General features: G+C 43.8%; 1 protein-coding gene across 8 annotated transcripts in view; it reads right to left on the reverse strand.

Annotated features, from left to right (window-relative positions):
• The window catches only part of PDZD2 (PDZ domain containing 2), a 192,568-nt gene continuing 173,714 nt past the window's right edge, over nt 1-18,854 (reverse strand). For all 8 annotated transcript variants that reach the window (XM_072359493.1, XM_072359491.1, XM_072359489.1 and 5 more), the window contains 6 exons: nt 13,962-17,541; nt 13,225-13,342; nt 9,548-9,649; nt 7,171-7,441; nt 4,933-5,067; nt 1-4,229 (listed from right to left, as the gene is read on the reverse strand). In XM_072359493.1, coding sequence (XP_072215594.1) covers nt 4,063-4,229; nt 4,933-5,067; nt 7,171-7,441; nt 9,548-9,649; nt 13,225-13,342; nt 13,962-17,541 — 4,373 coding nt within the window. In that variant the 3' untranslated portion in view covers nt 1-4,062. The remainder of the gene's footprint in view (nt 4,230-4,932; nt 5,068-7,170; nt 7,442-9,547; nt 9,650-13,224; nt 13,343-13,961; nt 17,542-18,854) is intronic.

The raw sequence follows: 18,854 nt of genomic DNA on the forward strand, positions 1-18,854 counted from the left end.
AAACAGTTCATGGCGACACAGATTTACATAACAGAGACAGCAAATTGGAAAATGTACAATCTATTTCATGTTATTGCACTCGCTGTTTATAATATACAAGGCATTTAAAACAGTTTTCATTAGAAGAAGTTTTATTCATATAAATAAAGGTGTAAATATACAGTATCATACAAGAAGTGTGTCAGCCTAATACACAAAACCTAACCTAGAGTGGGATCCCTATTTCTCACATGATCTAGCCTACTCCTCATCGGTATTTCCACATGTACATTTACAAACCCTAAACGCAGAAGCAGGTGAACATTCCCACATGGGAATGGTTCCTTCAGATTTTCACAAGAACCACCGCAGAACATTTATAAGGGTTAATTTTAAGTGAGGGTCAACAGAAAACCTGAATCACTCAACAGTTTCTTAACACTTAACTGCTCTCAATTACTTTTTTAAGCAAGAAAATGATCAGATATTGTTCCCTCTCTAACTTAGGTCTGACCTCACAGTTTGTTTTGTGGTTTTTTATGTTGTTTTGGTTTTTGTTGTAATCCCCAAAGAAGCTGGGAAGAGCTCCCACATACAAAAGCCTGCAGAAGATGCCACTGCTGTACCACACCAGAGTCTATTCTCATAACAAGCACATGCTCCAAGCCTAGGGAGCAGCAAAGCCTCCCACTGCACCTCTATCTGGAAGCAGATTCACCTTATCTGGCACATCTTCAGGTCCCCACTGAAAAGCAGTGGACCAACTGCATCATTTCATCCTGATTTTTGGTCTAAGAAAATGCAGCTGTGAGTCTTTGGAGAGTCGCTGCTCTCCTAGAGCTTGGTCAGCCCTTCGGTGTGGCAAAGAATCACCGTGGGTCTGACATGCAAACAGCGAGGTCAGAATGCCTGTGAACTTACTGAATACTGATGAATTAACACAACTTCCTGTGTCATTCTCCTGTGACCAGGCCCTCAGAAAAGTAAGCTACCTTGCCAGATGCACAACCAGTGGTACACTGCATCTCTTTGCTTCACCCATCCTGTCTGAAATAGATCAGGCCAACACTCTGTAAATCCTGGGGCTTTCATGGAGTGTGTTACCCCAATAGAAACATCAGGAAATGCCACTGTCACCATATGAACACCAGGAGCACTGGTCAAAGCGTTTCCTGTTCCTTCACAATAAAAAGAAAAAAAGAAAAAAAAAAAGCTGTTGTTTTTTTCAGGAACAGAAACAGTGAGGGTTAAACACTATTCTTTTTCTTGCCGCAAAGTTATTAGAGAGGTAAATAATCCTACCTAAGTATCAGACTTAAAATGTTAAACCTATCTTTAAATTATCCCCACTACTGAATTACACACAGAACTCCCCGCCTCGTCTTGCTGTTACTCATCCAACACATATCTACATGCATGTAAAATAGAATACCGAACTGTATTCAGCTACTGAAAATCAAAAGCCTCCTAAATCACTCACAAAGAACAGTATCTGCAAGTTAGTGTCTGGAAATATTCACCACGTATCATTTTAAGACATCTCAAATTAAGTTTGCTTTACAAAACAAAGACTTCATCTTTGAGTTCATGGTGGATTGGGAGAGGGCCATACGTCCTCCTGGCACCGTGACCTCAAAAATTCTCAACTAAAAAATATCCCCATCGTTTCCTAAAACTTATTTATGATTTAGCACATTAAAGTAGCAAAAAAGTCAGTACTGCACTTGAACGTGTTATACATATACAGGTACATATTTACTACGCTGCATTAAATTCCACATGCATTTTACGTATCTACTATACACGCTTTTACAATCAGATTTTGGTCACTCCTGAACAAGGCCTACCCATTTAATCATCACTGCCAAATGTCTTCTCCCTGATTTTTCAGGGAAGACGCAAAGCTAACCTCTTTTATCCTGGCCCAGGCCTGCTGCCCCAGTGTGAGGCTGACCTCAAGCACTGCGCCCTCCCAAAGCCTCCCCCACAAGGATGGGACCAAAGGTGGGATGTGGTCTCAGCAGAGGGGCTGAGCTTTGGGGTCACAGGAGACCAAAATCCACCTCACTGACCCTGAATGCGTTCCACAGAAATCCTGCTGACTAAGCAGCTGTAGGACTGTGGACAGTATTGCCTTTCATGTAACCGAAAGTTGCACCTCTTCCTTGATTCTTGTGCTAATACATGTCACCGAAAGAGATTTAAATGTTTGTTCATAGGCAAGCATTGCACAGCTTTCCTACTCACTTGGTCTCTGGCTGCCCCACAGAACTCAATTTTATTCTGCCTACCATGAGTTGCTGACTAACGCAGCTGCCACAGTAATGAACCAAACCAAGGGTCCACCATCTTAGAAGCAACTGATCCAAGCACCTTGAATATAGACATGCACAAAGTAAACGATAGCATGATCTTGGGGTACAGCCAAGTGAGGAGCCCAGGCCTTCTTACAACAGCTACCCAGTGCCTTGCCTTACTATAACAGCAGACAGCACTTCAGATTTGGACCAGCTCCAGGCTGAGAGCTCCTCACCCTGGGCTTGTTGGCTACGAGCGGGGCTCCAGCCCAACACGACAAACAACCTGAGCACTCTGGAACAAACAACTTGTTCTCAGCTGATAAGGACGCTGGCCCATTTCCTCCTCTATCTCTTTTATGTTGTTTAGCCATCCCAGACATAGGAAGAGAAATAGCACAGTCTAATCTCTCGCACTCATACATTCTCCTCCCCGTAGAACAGACTATAAATAACACTCAGCAGCATGGCCCACTACCGATACCTCTACCAGGAGCAGAGGTGAGAAAATCCCAACTCGAGCACCTGTAGCACTGCAGCCCTCACAGTTCTCTCTATCTACAGCATAGCTTCTTCCACCCAAGCAAACAGTTCTCAGTCTCACCATCCAAAACCCTCAGCATCAGCCCATTCCTGATGCAGCCAGAAGCGCTGACGCTTTGCACACACATAATCACCCACTCCTACACAAGGAAAAAACAAATAAATACTGGACAGTAAAGGAAAAAATAATTATAAAGACCCAACAATTAATAGCCACCATAAATATGGCCAGTTCAGATTTAATCTGTTATAATCCACATCCTTAGACCACCGTTTTCCAGCTTGAGTATTTCAAGCCGGGCAACCTTCAGCCTCTTGCAGCCAAATAAAAGCAGCCTGGCTTTCAGACGTACTTAGCGATCACTGAAGTCTGTGGGATCTGCAAGTGCTCAACACTTGGAAACTGCCCTTCTTTTAAAAATATATGTGTATTTAAAGGTGTCTAATGTTAGAAGCCTAAATTTGAAAATTCAATCCCCAGTTTTTATCACTCCCAAAAACCAACTACTCAGCCTACAGCTCGGTGGACAGTCGCCTAATATTTGGTCTTACAGATTTCTGCTGCATTATTGCCGAGTGCTTTTGTACACAAGTTGCCCCTAAAGGCAGATTCAGCTGTGGTAGGTGCTGAGTTAATTCATCAGTTTTTAGAGGATTCTTCACCTTTGCAATAAAATGCTTACTTTAGGCATAAAAGTTGTGCAAAAATTACGTCTCTTTTGTCATGCACTTTAAGCAAAACTGCACTTAGAAGAATAGAGTGAGATTGTTCCAGACATTCTCTTATTATAACAAATAAGGACCAGACCCTAAGTAAGTGTCCTGAAGTCAGATTATAGCTAAGCAATACAGTACAGTCTAAGTACACACCCTTGTCAACAGGATGGCAATTGACAAGTTGTACTCCCAATGCTCTGCAGATACCAAAAATATGAGGGACAGGCACAATGTTATTTATCTCAGTCAAAATACTTTAAACCAAACTCAGTAAAGGTCTTGAAGTTCCACTAAAACTGCCACATAGTACAAAAAAAAAAAAAGTCTCTAGTGTTTGGTTTCCTTCATTCTTGATAACCAAGCAAGATTTTAGTCGTTCATCACACTGTTGCTCAGTGGTTCTCCACGGCTCTTAGCACCTCTTTGTAAAGCATTAAGACACTTCTGTGGCATTAGAAACAAAGACAGCTTCTAGCCAGTATTAAATGTTTTGTCTTAGCAAGTGTGATTAGATGAAGCACTTCCATCATACTGAAGTCCTGTGTTTCCTGATGAGTAACTGAACAGGGCCCTCTGGCACAGATTTAATAATGTTCCAGGCGTCATAATGCATGAGGCCGAGTAATGATTTTCCACTGACAGCAAGAATCTCATCTCCAGATTCTATGTTTCCAGCTTGCTCTGCAGCACCACCTACAAGCAAAACAGGAACAAAGTCAAATAAAAAACTGCTTCCCACTGTGACAAACAGCAACTAAGACATTCTTCTAGCAGTGGTAACTTCCATACTTGTCACTTAAGCTCAGGCCAGCTCTTGCAATCTATCAGTAAGTTTTCTATGATGATAGTTCAACTTGCAACACTGACCACAATCAAGCAGGAAGAGAAAAAGAACTGTATCTGCATATATATATTAATGACCTTGAAAATTAATCATGGCCTTCACTCTCAGAATCAATTTTGAAAGAAGAAAAAACAAACGTGCATGAAAACTGATAAACAATTCGGGAAACACCACTTTCATCTTTTTTCCTTGGTGAAGGAATGTATCACTGGAAATTAAACCCTGTACAAATGCTGAACAGCCTCAGCCTCATTAGGTTTGAGCTGTTCAAACCATTACGAACAATAATGCCGCTGTAATTTAATGCTTACAATAGCGGACAAGTCTCGGAAGCAACTGCGTCATAATAAGTAAATCAGATTGCTGAACAAGCACTTCGTAGCAGATGCGATCTCCAGACATTCTCAAGGGTATTTTTTTTTCTAATGACTGCTTTGGTTACTAAGTGGTAATAATCAAGAGGACACAAGAAACATGCTTGTTTAAAAAATAAATAAATAAGAGGAAAGGAAAACTGGGTTAAGATCTGCTGTATTTTCATGTTTGCAGTACCTTTAAATATTCTTTTTACAAGCAAGGGCCTGTCTCCAGCAATAGAAGCTTTTCCACCATCGAGACTGAAGCCCAAGCCGGCAGAGGTTTTCAATAATTCAACACAGATGACATCATTCATGTCCAGGTTTGGGTCTGCAACAGAATACACACAGCATCTTGTTATGCATTTAACAGTACATTGCAGGTTGGGTTTGTTTTTGCTGCGGTGACAAAGTCACTCAGAGCTCAGTCCGTAATGAAACTACATGTTGCCACCTTGCTTCTCAGCAGTGTATGTGTATCACTGCTGCCATGAAGGACGGACAGCACAGAACACATTATGTGCACAGACACTTCCACAATGCACAGGCAACAGAAATCCATCAAGGCATTCATTCCTGTGGGTAAAACCGAAGCTGAACTACATGAAGATTTTAAATGTCAACAAAAGAACTGAACAAAACTGTGCAAGTCCTTTGGAGAACACTTTATTTTGTTTCCTGTTCATTATCCAAAGAATTGCACCTTTTTAAATAACAGCAAGAAACAGGACGTTACATTAAAAAGACATACGTGCCATCCTCCTAAGAGAGAGTCTGTTTGCACTCCGTAGTGAGAATACTTGTTTCTCCTATCTACGGAAATAACTGTAACTATCAATAGGTGTAAGCTGCTTCCTACATCTCAGACACTTTTAGGATGCAGTCACACTGTAATAGACATAAGTTATGATTTTGCTTGGAAGGGAATAAGTCTGCAGTTTTGGAAAGCAGAACCCTCTTTGCCCTGTGTGAATATAAAAACCCTGCAGGCTGCAGCATCACAAATGACTGTTATGGTTACCTCAAACAACTCCAAATGTTATCTGAAACATCTGGAGATGAGCCTTGCCTCACAGGATGGAGACACAATCTTAATAATCCAACACTGTTTGTGAGAGAACGTTGCCACCTAGCGCCGGCACGCCACGCTCCGCATGTGCCGCTAAGCAGACAAGGGACTCTGAAGTCGTTAAACACAGTGCATCCACGGGAGCAGTCACTGAAAGGCTGATTCATCTACAGAGCATTCCCTGTTTCCTTAATCTGTGTTAAAAAGCTGTACCACAAAATCCAGTGAAAATGTAAGGCAATAAAAACTGCTAGAGAAAAAAAAAATAAAGCCAACACAAAAGCCAACAAAAAAATCCTCTAAAGATCACGGTGAGGGTGAGGGAGCACTGGAACAGGCTGCCCAGGGGGGTTGTGGAGTCTCCTTCTCTGGAGATATTCAAGACCCATCTGGTCCTGTGCGACCTGCTGTAGGGAACCTGCTTTGGCAGGGAGGGTGGACTTGGTGATCTCTGGAGGTCCCTACCAACCTTTCTGTAATTCTGTGAAAATAGGTTCAAAATGGGTGAGAAGCAGCTCCTTTACTGCCTTCAGGGTACGCTGAGCTGTATGCCTGGTACGACCCAAGGGGAAAGGAGAAGCTGCGTCACTGGGGCTGTCAGCAATAACCACTGCCCATTCCATCCAGTGCACTGCTGAGGGATGGGAGCAGGTCAGCCCTGTGCTCCTGAGGTAGCAGTATATGCTCAGACAGTACAAAGCTTCTGTGCCTTAATTCTGCAAAACTCTGGGGTACTTTGAATGGATCTCTCAAATGCACAGAATTGTTGCCTCGTTCCCAAGCAGGATTCGTACTGTCACTGAGAGCTGCTTAAAACACTGACTCCCCGTTTCCTATGGGATGGCTTTGAAACTGACTTTGCTCCTTTCACCCATTTATTCTAACACCAAAATCATTTTTTTCTCTTTTTAGAAAAATTAGTATAAAATCTGCAAGTACAGAGCAAGGTAAAAGTTGGTCTCCATGGACAGCAAACTGCAGAGCTTGTGATTTCATTTGTTGGGCTGCTTTTTTTTGTCGCTGTTTGTTTTCTTGCTTTAACCGGTGTTACCTCTTTAAAGGAGTTTATTGCGGATCAGGAGAAATATAGAATGACTAACTGTAACTGAAACTGGATTAGGTTCTAGATATCTGCCTAAGTTCCTGTCTAGTTGTGATATTTCAAACAAAAATAAAACAACATCAACCAAAAAAGAAATCTGCATTTGGGCTCCAAACAGAACAAACAAAATTTGAAAGTAATTTCATTTGCTCCCTTCAATTACATAAGGCACGGACTCCTTTAATCTAAAACACATGGACGTTTTCCCCTTCAGTCTGCTCTGCAAAGGAATCCTTCCAAGTGCTCTTGGACAAAGATCATACCTGTTCCTATTTCCATGGAAACATCCTTTCCAGACCCCACACATTTTCTGCCAGTAGCTGATATCTCAAGTCTGGAGGAATTGTTTGCTTTGTCTTTTTCCTTCTGGATGACGATGACCGCATACTTGTGCAGTCTTGCCTGATGGAGTGCATTCAGGACATCGCCATGGACTGAGTTTGCAAGAGACTTGCCATTGATTGACAGGACAAGATCTCCTCGCTGGATAGTCCCTTCTTGAGATGCCACTCCCTTGGAAAACACTCTGTGCACCTACAAGAAAAAGTTTACCTTAGGGACACGTTCAGCTCATAAGCACACGTAGTGAACACAGAGACCCTTAGTATCAAAGTTCACAGCCTCTGCCCACTGCCCGGGTATCAGGCATACAACACTTGCTCTTATCATCAGCTTCAAATACAAAGCCTACGTGACTGGACAAGAACTGCAGTTTGGGATGGGGTAGAATGTGTGCTACTACTACACTGTCAGTTCTGTGTCAAAGACAACCAAAACCAGTTAGGGAACGCAGTGTCACAAAGCACTTAAATGCTTTCATTAGCTTTCTCAAATCCCTTCAATGAACAGGAACTTCAAATAATTTCAAACTAACACTAGTTTTGGATGATCCACAGGTGACCTAGACACCCACATTACAGCAAACTCACTGAGAACAGCACTGCACTGTGTTACACCCACTCCCCAAATTCCCAGTGACTGGAATCCAGAGCAGTTTTCAAATAGCCTTTAAAGTGATGCACAGCATCTGTGCACAAAAGGGCTCTGACTTACTGCTGCTATACAATATTTAATCGCTTCTCTTTATTTGTCTGATCAAGTACCACATGAGTGGATGCAAAAGGACGATTTAATGGCTCAAAACACGTCTTTTCTAGAGGACATAAAATACTCTATTCAGAGTCAATTAAATAAGAATAAACTGCAGTGACTGCAGCTGAGATTTATATGGGTGCCATTGACAGAAAGGGACTGACTACAACAGTCACGACTTGTTTAATTTAAAGACTTGCCTACCAAGCACTGTAATTTATCAGCCAGAGCACCATTTCCCACACAATACAGTTCTTGGCCCACTTGACAAAGGCTCAAGGCAGCACATCTGTGGACACCATTCTGCACAGCATGTTCTGTAGGAATTTCTCAGCTTTCTCCAAAGCAACATCAAGAGTCAGAAGCCTTTGGACTCTGACTCCCTCCTGCTCAGGGAAGCATCTGCTGCAACCAGGTTTAGGAAGAGAGTTTTCCAGACAGCCCAAGGAAGCATCCAGAGCTGGAATCACTTCTTCAATGACAAATGTAGATATTCAAATGCAGGTGGTAATTGGAATATGGAGGTCATGCCCAAAGCACCTGCTGCATTCCCACACATGCCCAGACTACTGAGGTACCTTGAAACTCATTAGGCTTTTCAATTTCTACACCCAAGTGTGGGCAGAACAGCCTATCTGAGCAGCTCAGCACTCAGAGACATGGAACTCAATCTTGGTAGCCAGAGAAGTGGAGCCTTGTCCCTAAACTGTGACCATGTTCTAATCCAGAGGCTGCTTAATGTAAAATACATTTATTTATACTGGTCATAGAGCAAGCACCAAAACACTCCTACATGAGTTCCTGCACCCTCCAAAGATGAGGACATACCCTTCTTCTAATCTCAGCCCTTAGCAGATTCCTCTCTTGCAGGGCAGAACTTAAAAGCACATCCCGTGCAAATAAATTGTCACACAGGAGATTGTCATTTGGGACTTTTCTGTCCTGCTGAGCTCTTCCTGAACAGTATTTCGACTTTTTAACATCTTTTGCTTTAAAACTGCTCAATGTCACACAACATCCTTGGTTCATAATGCTGTGTGAGATGCTTTTAAATTAAAAAAAAAGAAGAAAGGGAAAAAAGCCCCAAGCCCCTCACTTACTGACATCCAACAGCTTTTACTAACAGTAAAACGAATCAGTGAAGTGAAATCCAGAATGTTCTCAGGTCTGAAACAGTCGCTCTCAAGATTTGCTAAAAACTTCAACAATTTTGCTGCACAGAATTTCCTTTCAAAGGCTGGAAATAAAGATTTCTTCTAAAAAGCTGTAGGCATGCAAAATTTTACTTATACGCATAGGATCCAGACTACCCAGTAACACAGCAGTTACGCTTTTAAAGACTGAAAACATAATTGGCATCCATCTCCAGTAATGAAAATGACGGTACCCAGACACTCCCTTCGATTTCAGCAGCAGACAGCATGCAGCTGCCTCTGAGAGACACTGTTTTAAGACTTGCAGTGAGTCTTGATAAGTGAGCACTTGATCTAATCACCAGCATGCTTTAAAGAGAGCTCTGCAAAAAGATGATTTGCAGTCATCACTTACTGTGACTGATTTCTGTTCCAGATCTATTCCTCCAGCAACACTAAATCCCAGGCCAGCTCCTTCTTCTTTGCTCAGGACTACAAAATAAGTATCTTCTTTGCTCTGGCAGGAAAATGGGGGCAGAGTGGTAAGGGAACAAGGAGAAAAACAAAAGCAGAGATCAAGACCACATTCCTGCACAAATCACAAACTTCCAGTACTCTCAGATTACGGCAAGTGGAAAAAAAAAAGCACCTCAAGAAATTCAAGCTGAGACATTAAATATATTTCTGCTTCTGCTACAGATGAGCAGCAGCTCTGTACCAAAGCTCAGGTGAGCGCACAGATTTCTTCAGTCAGTCAGAGGTTAGAACACAAAGTCAAAATTAGAGTCATAGAAGGGTACTACACTTCGGGCAGCCTAGCTTATAGGCTCAGTTTTGCTTTGCTGGTTGTTTTGCGGTACACCTGGATACTTCCCATACATCTTTCAGGACCAAACACTATTTTCTATAATATTGCTAATATTTCTGTTATCCTATTTCTCCATTCTCTTGGAATGCAGTTATGGCAGCTGCATCATCCTCTTCTCAGCAGTGCTGGGCAATCTTGCAAGGGGCAATGATTACAAATTGCAGCTTGGAAGGTTCAGCGGGATGGCTATTTCACTTTTGACATGGAAGTAATGTGTCCATTAGTGACCCAAACAGGACTAAGCTGTGCTGTAGTGTAAAGGAGCATAGAAAAGGGACTGGCAATGGTTTGTACCAGGGTTGAACTTGGCTCCAGATCAGCATGAAGGTGTGAAGCTGATTTCTTTGAAGCGATGAGCTGCTGCCAAAATGCAGATTCTGCAGTGAGAGAGAAGCAGTTCTGTCCAGCAAGTCTGGTGCCATTTTATGAACGGTTATTAGGACAAAACCAGACACTGTTACAGATGCTTCATTTTGCATTAGAGGGGAGATCTGATGGAGAAAGGGAGAGTAACTGCTTGTGGGGCAGCGCACCAGAAGCAGGGAGTGGAAAGCAGGACTCTCATCTTTTTCCTGGGAACCTATCCAACATTAAACATTTCCAGAAGCTGCCAACACTAAAATTAATGGCACATCATTAGAAACAAACTTCTTAATCTATTTAGCATTAAACGACATATTCAACTCACTAAATCCAACATTTTAACTCATGAAACCGGCCTTCCATTTCAGCACAGAAAGCACAGGGAATAACAGATTATTTCTGCTGCTCGGTGAAACAATACGAATTCTTGGCCTCTATGTGCATGCTTTGTCAAATAATGGTCAAGGAGGATTTTCTGCATTAGAGGCATTCCTGCAAAGCGCAGGAGAAATTGATGTCACCCTGCTTCACACCACTGATCCATGAGGGCATGGGAGGAGAGGAGCAGTCAGGGATGAACACATTAATCCACAATCTTTCGTAGCTGTCAAGACCTTCCTCACCCATACTCAAACGAGAACAGCTTTACATTAGCCTGGATAGAACAGCGAGTCAAATATCTAGCTTAGCCTCTTTCAACAAAGTGCTCTGAGGGTAACAAACAATTGTATCTTTGACCATTAAGTACTAAAGCATTTTCGTTCAAGGGGTCACTTTCTTTCCTACCCTTTCCCTCCCCCACAATGCTGTGTCTTCTCCTGGAATACTGAGCACAGTTCTGGGCTCCAGAGTTTTAAAAGGATGTCGAGATGCTTGAGAGCATGTAGAGCAGGGCAACAAAGCTGCTCCAGGGGAGGTTCAAACTGGATATTAGGAAAACCTGCTTTATCACGAGGGTGGTCAAATACTGAAACAGGCTTCCTGAGAGGTGGTTGATGTCCCGTGCTTGCATGTGCTTAAACAGCATTTGGATAATGCCCTTAAATTATATGCTTTAAGTGGTGGTCTGACAGTTGGAACTCAGTCTCTGTAGGTCCCTTCCAACTAAAACTATTCTACTCTATTCCTATCCTGTACTGTAACTGAATCTGCTTACACTTACAGAAGTGCTACAGGGTTGTGTGATGACCACATGCCTCAGGACAGTCAGCAAGACTAACTGAACCCTGGTTTCCCATTCCCACACATTCACCATTTCTCCTTTTCCATCCCTAAAGTGAGTCCTCACAAGCATGTGTGAAATTGGGCACACATCAACCTATTCCTTTACCTGGCCACACAGTGGAAGCACAAAACCTAGAGTGATGTGTGGGGCTTTGAGAAGAGTCAGTACGATAATCAGTACGATCAGACATCTGAGAGGTAAGCCAACACAAAGCAGCTCCTGCAGTCTGCAGGCAAGTCACTGCCTCAGAATTCCTTGAAATGAGCGACGTCACATAAAAGAACTTAAATCTTTAGCCTCTCCATTTAGCCTGTTCATTGGATGACCAGATTGAAAGACCTGATTTTTAAAATATATATTATTAACATTTACCGAGCACTGGGAGTAAATTCAGAACTGTTCAGAGCAAAAGGTAATGACAAACTCTTCCAGGAGAAGCTCCCTCTCAATCTGACAGTCCACCTCATTTTTCAGCAATTGCATAAGTACCAAGAATTGTCCTATTGTACAATTAAACCCACCATTTGACTAGCATAAAATTTTCCAGCATGTGTGCCATACTGGGCTCAAATATGGATAAGAAACTATGCAGACAAGGAGTGCATTCCAAAGAGCATTTAGTTTTATAAATATTTGAGTTCTCAGATTTTGAGTAGTGGCATAAATAAATAATGTCTCCAATACTCCATACAAAATACTTTAAAGAACACTTAATTACTTTCATCCAGAAGTACAATCCAACCCTAAATTCTTTGGTAAACCTATCAAACTGTTTTGGCTCACAAAGCTCTTGAGATTTGCAAGCTTTAGTTATGCTGTCCTTGGAAGGAGGTAAAAATGGGTATTTTGGGGAGGTCCTGTTCCCCTCAGCCCATCCTATACTCTGTGAGTTAAGACTGAGAAATACTCTAAATGCAGCTCAGCCAGCAGTTATGCAGACCAGATGGCAGTTTTCCCTCTAGTGCTGTCATTATTTTATCAACTTCAGCTCTGATTCAAAAAGGATGTGGACACATCCCAAAAACACACACACTGCAAAGAGGGAAAAGGACATCCTGGCAAGCATTTCACTTCAGAGGCCTTCTTCATACATTTAAATAATGAAGAAGGTTACCTTGGTGCAATTCGTCTCCACAGAAAAGAGCAAAACGTGCACAGTGGTCTCTTACAAGTCCTCCTCCAGATGCTTTCTGGCACTCTAAGACACCAGTTTCTGTGATCTTGGCTTCTGAAAAAAAGTGTTTGCTTCCAGAGGGGAACACGGTTTCCCCTGTGTGGTGGGTAAAGTGGATCTTTACCATGATGTCTGGTGGAAAGTTAAAGTCTGATATTCAATTATTGGCAAACCAAGGAGGTTCTCAGCTTTAACAATGACTGGAGCCATTCCTCCTCATTGAAAATGGTCTTACTGTGGTTCTTAGCTGCTTTCACGCTGGACAAACAAGATCCTTTTTCATCCAGAACCCACCAAAATATATTAAGGGTTTATCGTAAGCATTCAAAAACCAGCAGCAGTAAAACTATCATCAACCATAACCTACTGCAGGAAGACTGGAGGAACTCTGGATTTTTATCTGCCATTAAGAAAACCCCTAAAAATAGTGCCAATAGTTTAGCTTCATCTTCTGGTAATTACCTTCACTTGTGCTCTGACTTCTTGGAGCATAGAAGTAATATCACATTTTGGCACCAGAGCTGATAAAACAGACTGCAGTTTTTGTTGGTCCAGGTTTGAGATGAGCAGTTGATCCAGGCTAAAAAGAACAGGAGGAAAAAAAAAGGAAATAAAAGTGTATTTCTAGACCATGTAGACATTTTAAGTATACAGTAAAATTTGCATTGGGGTAAGCAACAAAGGGGCAGCTCAGCAGCAAGTAGAAAAATCTTGGGCACAGGTAAGAAATGGTGTGTGGTGGGAGAATGAGAAAGCAGAAAGAAGACAACTTGCAACAACTCTGACAATCAGTCCCCACTTGACTCCCCACCTGTTTTCCCAATGATTTTAGCAACAGACATTAGCAAAACCAGGCAGACAGCTATTTCTGAAGCCTGCGTACTTTTGAGGGCAGGCAACGAGCTTGCTTGTCATCCCTCCAGGGTGGTCAGGAGGCAGTGACTGCTGCATCATAACGTGCCAAATAACAACCAAAAGAACAGCTAGAAGGGTCACATGAAATGAGCTCAACCCTGCCAGGATAAAGCATTCCATCCCATACCAAAGCATGGCTGCAACCAAGCAGCGCTGCTACAGCTCTGAAATGCAGCAGAGCAAGAAAGAAATTGGTGTCAGAGCCAAAGCTGAAGTGCGCTTTTGTCAGGAGAGGCTTGCAGGCATGAAATAAAAGACGGCTGATGGAAACAGCAAACACTGACCTGAGGGACCAGCTGTTTTCCAAGTGCTCTGCATCTGGAGAGCCACCGTGGGGTGCGTCGTCATCCGAGGCTGACCCTGGGGTCCCCGAGCTGCTGTCCCGAGGGCTGCCACTGCCTGTCCCCCCTGTCTTGATAGGGCTGCCCTGGCTTGGCAAGACAAGAGATCTCCGGGGAGTGATTTCCAGCTCTGTTTTGAAGCAGGCAGGCTGGGGTGGCCCTGAGAAGCCCTCACCACAAAGCTTGTCCAGGTCGGGCATGCTGAGTGCCCGCAGCTCCCGCAGCCTGGAGCGGGACAGTGGCAGCCGGCCCAGAACTCGGCTGCGCCGCACCTGCGAGGCCACGGGAGGAAAGGGGGGCTGGTCTGCCCCAGTGCTGCCCTCCTCACTCCTTTGGGGTTTTCCTTCCTTCATGACACCCTCCACTGAATGTGTCGGCTCTGTGTTTATGGGTGACTTGGCCACGGTGTCGGCTGGGCTCGGTGTGCTGCCATAGGAGCTCAAGCTGCGCCGCAAAGCCCGTGGTGTGTCAGCAGGGCTGGATGCAGCAGCCATCCCATTGCACGACCTCCTGCCAAGTTGGGACCGCGTGGCTGAGTGGATATCGATGGCCTTCACGATGGGTCGGTCGAAATTCGCCAGGTTTTCAAAGGATTTGATCCTTTGTTTGACAGAAAAGGATGAGGTAGGTTCGTGTGGCCAGTTCAGCTCATAGTAGTAGTAATTTCTCCTGAAACTCCTCAGTTTGTCCGTGGCAGAATAAGTAATGTCGCTGGCAGAGGGGGATGTTTCATGCATCCTCTGAGAGCTTTTGGAGCTGTATACCTGCTCCTTCCCACTCTGGCCATTTGGCAGGCTGAGATGCACCATCTGCAACGGACCCATCACTGCCTGGGGACATTTTCTGTCTGAAGAATGGCCCTGGGGACCTTGCACAGGATGAAGCTCCACAGCATGGCAGTTCTCCCTTAAGTGACCTGATAACTGGGCTGGCATCGAGTATGTCCTTGTCACAGGTTTTGACAAGCCATAGAGATTTCTGTCTCTGGCAATATCCACTTTTGAGAAATACTCTGTGGTCCCCATTTCTTCAGTCAGTTGATGCATCTCTGTGTTCACCTCTTCATTTTTCTCCAGCAATGGCAGCTGCAAAAATGGGGCTGGTGAGGAAGAGGCAGAAGATGACGAAGAGGAGGAGGAGGAGGATGAAAGCTTCACCTCAATGAAACTGCGCTGAATCTCCTGCCCTTCTTGCTGCTCCAGCTGAACTGCAGGAGACCTCAATGAAGCAGAGCCTCCAGCAGACGCTCCAGCATTTTGCAAATCCAACTGCCTAATGTCATCTGCACTATAAATGCTCTTCATTGTGTTCAGGTTCATTCCAGAATTCTCAGTTCTCCCTGTCATATATTCAACTTTCGTTGTCCCTTGAGGGGATGAAGCAACTTTGGATTGACCATCTCTTGCTCTGAAGTCATCCACCTTAACAGTCTTACCCTGACACACTGCAGGCTGCATGGAAGCTTGCTTTTCTTTTGATTTTCCCCATGCTTGCTGCAGATCTGTTAGTTGCCCACAGCCACCACATTTCATTTCACCGCATGCTGTTGGGCTGCTGGCGCCATTCAGGGAAGGCAGAAGTGAATCTTCAGAAATGACCAGAGATGGTTTACTTTCCAGCTCGGATTTCAGAGTCTTTGAGGCTGCCGAAATACTCTTGCTCAGATCTAGATTGGTAGGTGAGTTACGGGGCAACAGTGCTTTCTTTCCCAAAAGTTTAGGAGAGAGCTGTGGAGAAATAGAAGTTCTTTTCTGATCAGCCCCACTGACTTTGGTAAGATTAACATTGGAAGAATCCGAATTTGCCTTTGCTTTGCTTTTGATAGTGAAACCTTTTAGCTTTGGTCCTCCTTTGGCCTTCTGGTTATTCAAAAGGGTTTCCATTATACTTTTTTGTGCTATTCCTTTAGACTCCTGACAAGATTTTTTCTGCAAAGATGGGCTGTGCGGTACTGCAGCTTCTTTGCAGTGATTTGTGCCCAAGCTTTGGACTTTTCCATTTGAAGTCCTTCCTGAAGTCACAGAGTTAGCTTTCTCATTTTTCCCTGGCAAGTCATGAGTTGTATTAGCCTTTGGATCTTTAGATCTGGAGGGAAATGGCGACCTGAGTGATATTGCTCTTGCTGATGCTGCGTTCACATGATTGCTGTCTGTTTTAGACAAGCTGGACAAACTGTTGGTTTCTTTCTTTGCTAAGCAATAGGCAACAGTGTGATTACAGTCATCAACCACCATTTCACTTTCAGATTTGGATCTCTGTTCATCATGACATCCTTCTTTCTTGGGCAAGTTGTTCTCCAAGCCACTGACGTTCCTAGCAGAGCAAAAGCCTGTCTTTTTGCAGTGCAAAGACCCCTTCTCTTCAACAGACTCACAGCATTTCATGTGTCCATTACTGATCCCCAGACCCACTTGTTCTTCTGCACTTAAGGCACCATTGTTACGGAACATGTAAACTTCAGGGACATCAACTGAATTCTTTAGGATGTTTTTTTCTGGCAGAAAGACTGAGGAAGGAGAACACAGGGAAGCAGAGGAGACTTCTGAACACTGCGAGGGACATGAATTGGGACCACTGCAGTCTTCCAAGCCCAGTTTGCTGATGCTTGACTCCAGTGACCCACACTTTGCACAGTCCTCAGTTTGCAGAACTTTGCCACTATAGCAATGTGCTGGTGCCAGAGAGGATGAGCTTGTCACAGATGTGAGATGCTGCTCCTGAGAAGGCTTTTGCAGCTCATCATTCACGCAACAAATCTCAATTTGCTCATCATCTGACTCCAATACAGTACAGACTGATGGGGCATTAGCAGCAGCACATGGCCCAAGCAACACGTCACTAGCACTGTCAAATGTTTCTGTGACAGACTCTGCATCTGAGTGAGAATCTTCTGCAGCCGCATACATAGACTTTGGAAACGCATCGCTTCTCTTACCCTCTGGACAGCTTGTTGCAGGCAACTCGTCCTCACTTAAACTGCTGAAGTTCCTAGAATAGTTATTTAAAGAGTTTTTATTCACAGTAAAAAGTTTTCCCGTGTTAATAGAGTCCAACACAGACAGCCCCAGAACCACCCCTTGCGCATTTGCTGAGCAATTCGTAGTCTTCTCCAGCAGCTCCTCTTTCACCTGACGTGGCTCAGAACTAGGGCAGCCTTCATCGGTCCCACAGCAGCACATTGTGGTGGACTCATCTCGGAAGGGACTCTCTGCTCGTGATGGGGTGCGCGAAGCTCTGCTTTCAGGACCACCCATTTGGTTGAGCAAGTCATCAATATCGGTGACAGGCATGCAATCCTCGGCACGGCTGCTCTTTGTGGTACCTCTCTGCACATCTTTGGTTATGGCATCAGGTGGCAGTGTCATTCTCTCAACTGCACAGCTGCCACCAGCGTTTTTCAAACCCGCTCCTTCTTGCTTCCCAGCACTCAGTTCTTCCTCAGCTGAGAGGATGCTGCTGACATCAGCTTGATTTTGAGTGTCAACTGCTGGGGACAGGATGAGGTTTGTAAATCTGCTGACAGCTGCACCATGATTTAAAAGAAGAATAAAAAAGAAATGCAAAATTCTGTCAGATGCAGGAAGTGATATCAAAGAACACCGCATTTCATTATAAAAATAGACACCCACGTACTCAGACTAGATATTTTCCTTTTTCCTTGTACTCCTCCTCTTCTGCCATCATGTTTACAACAACTCCAATTTATCATAACCCCGCGTATTTCAGTAGCATCAGGAAGGAAGAACCCTCCCATCCAGGCTGAGCAGTCACAATCTGTTTAACTCTCATCTTTGAGATTTAAACAGCCAAGCAGCCAGCTACCAAGGCGTCAGTGTGCAGTAAGCCAGGCTGAGCAGTGCTGTTTCTCACTGCTTGTTTGATTGAAAACGCCTTCGATTGGTTGCACAGAGTATACAAAGCCCTGCCATAGCAACCAAAGGTGAGCAGGTAACAGTGACAAACAGGGCGTGAACACCTTCAGTCTGATCCTCCTGACTCTCCTGAAGGTGCTTAATGTGACACGCATGGGTGATGCTGCAAAGCCAGTGTGCTTAATGCATGTGTGAGACTCCTGGCACAGATCTTTCCACACTTACAATATATGCTTTACCCACTCCTGGGCAACACATTAAGCTCCCTGTCACTGCTGCATTTCAATGCGTACCAGTTTACCCATTGCCCCATTTTCTTAATTTTCACCAGTTCACCTCCAGTATTTGCTTGCACTTTCCTACATTGCTTCTGGGACACGCGCCCACATCTATGCTGCCTTCCCAAGACTGGTTACTACCACACGAGGCTCAGAAAGTGCATGGAGAAGCAGGAATGCATTCACAAAGTCAGCATCCCATCCTGCTCATTCAAACACAACTGCATGTTTCTCTAATCCTTGAATGAGCCTGCAGGTCTGTCCACACTGTTTATCTTATGTACCTGTGTTAATAAAGCTCCAAGCTCATCCTGGAGTCAATAGAGAGGAAGACATCCTCTTCTTTGTCAGAAAGGCAGAGCAAAAGGAAAGCAGATAAAGAAGTGCCAGTATGCCCCTACCCCAGTGCTGGTAGACTGCAAGAGGCAAAGCAATAAGGAAATATGCAAAGGACACTCTGCTAAACTAGAAATTCCTTAAAGAACAACTGAACTGAAGCATTTGGAAGCAATTTAGGCTCATGGGCATTAATAGGTACACGAAGAAGATCATAAACCAGAACAAAGCAAAACATTATGTTCTTCCTGAATTTGAAAAGTGTGCTTTTCTTTTTCAAACATTCACTTCCGCACCATGAAATCTGTACAGTCTGTGGGGAAGCATTTATTGCTGCAGGAGCATAAATC

This window comes from Excalfactoria chinensis, chromosome Z (genome assembly GCF_039878825.1).
Source record: "Excalfactoria chinensis isolate bCotChi1 chromosome Z, bCotChi1.hap2, whole genome shotgun sequence".
In the NCBI taxonomy this organism is placed as follows: Eukaryota; Metazoa; Chordata; class Aves; order Galliformes; family Phasianidae; genus Excalfactoria; species Excalfactoria chinensis.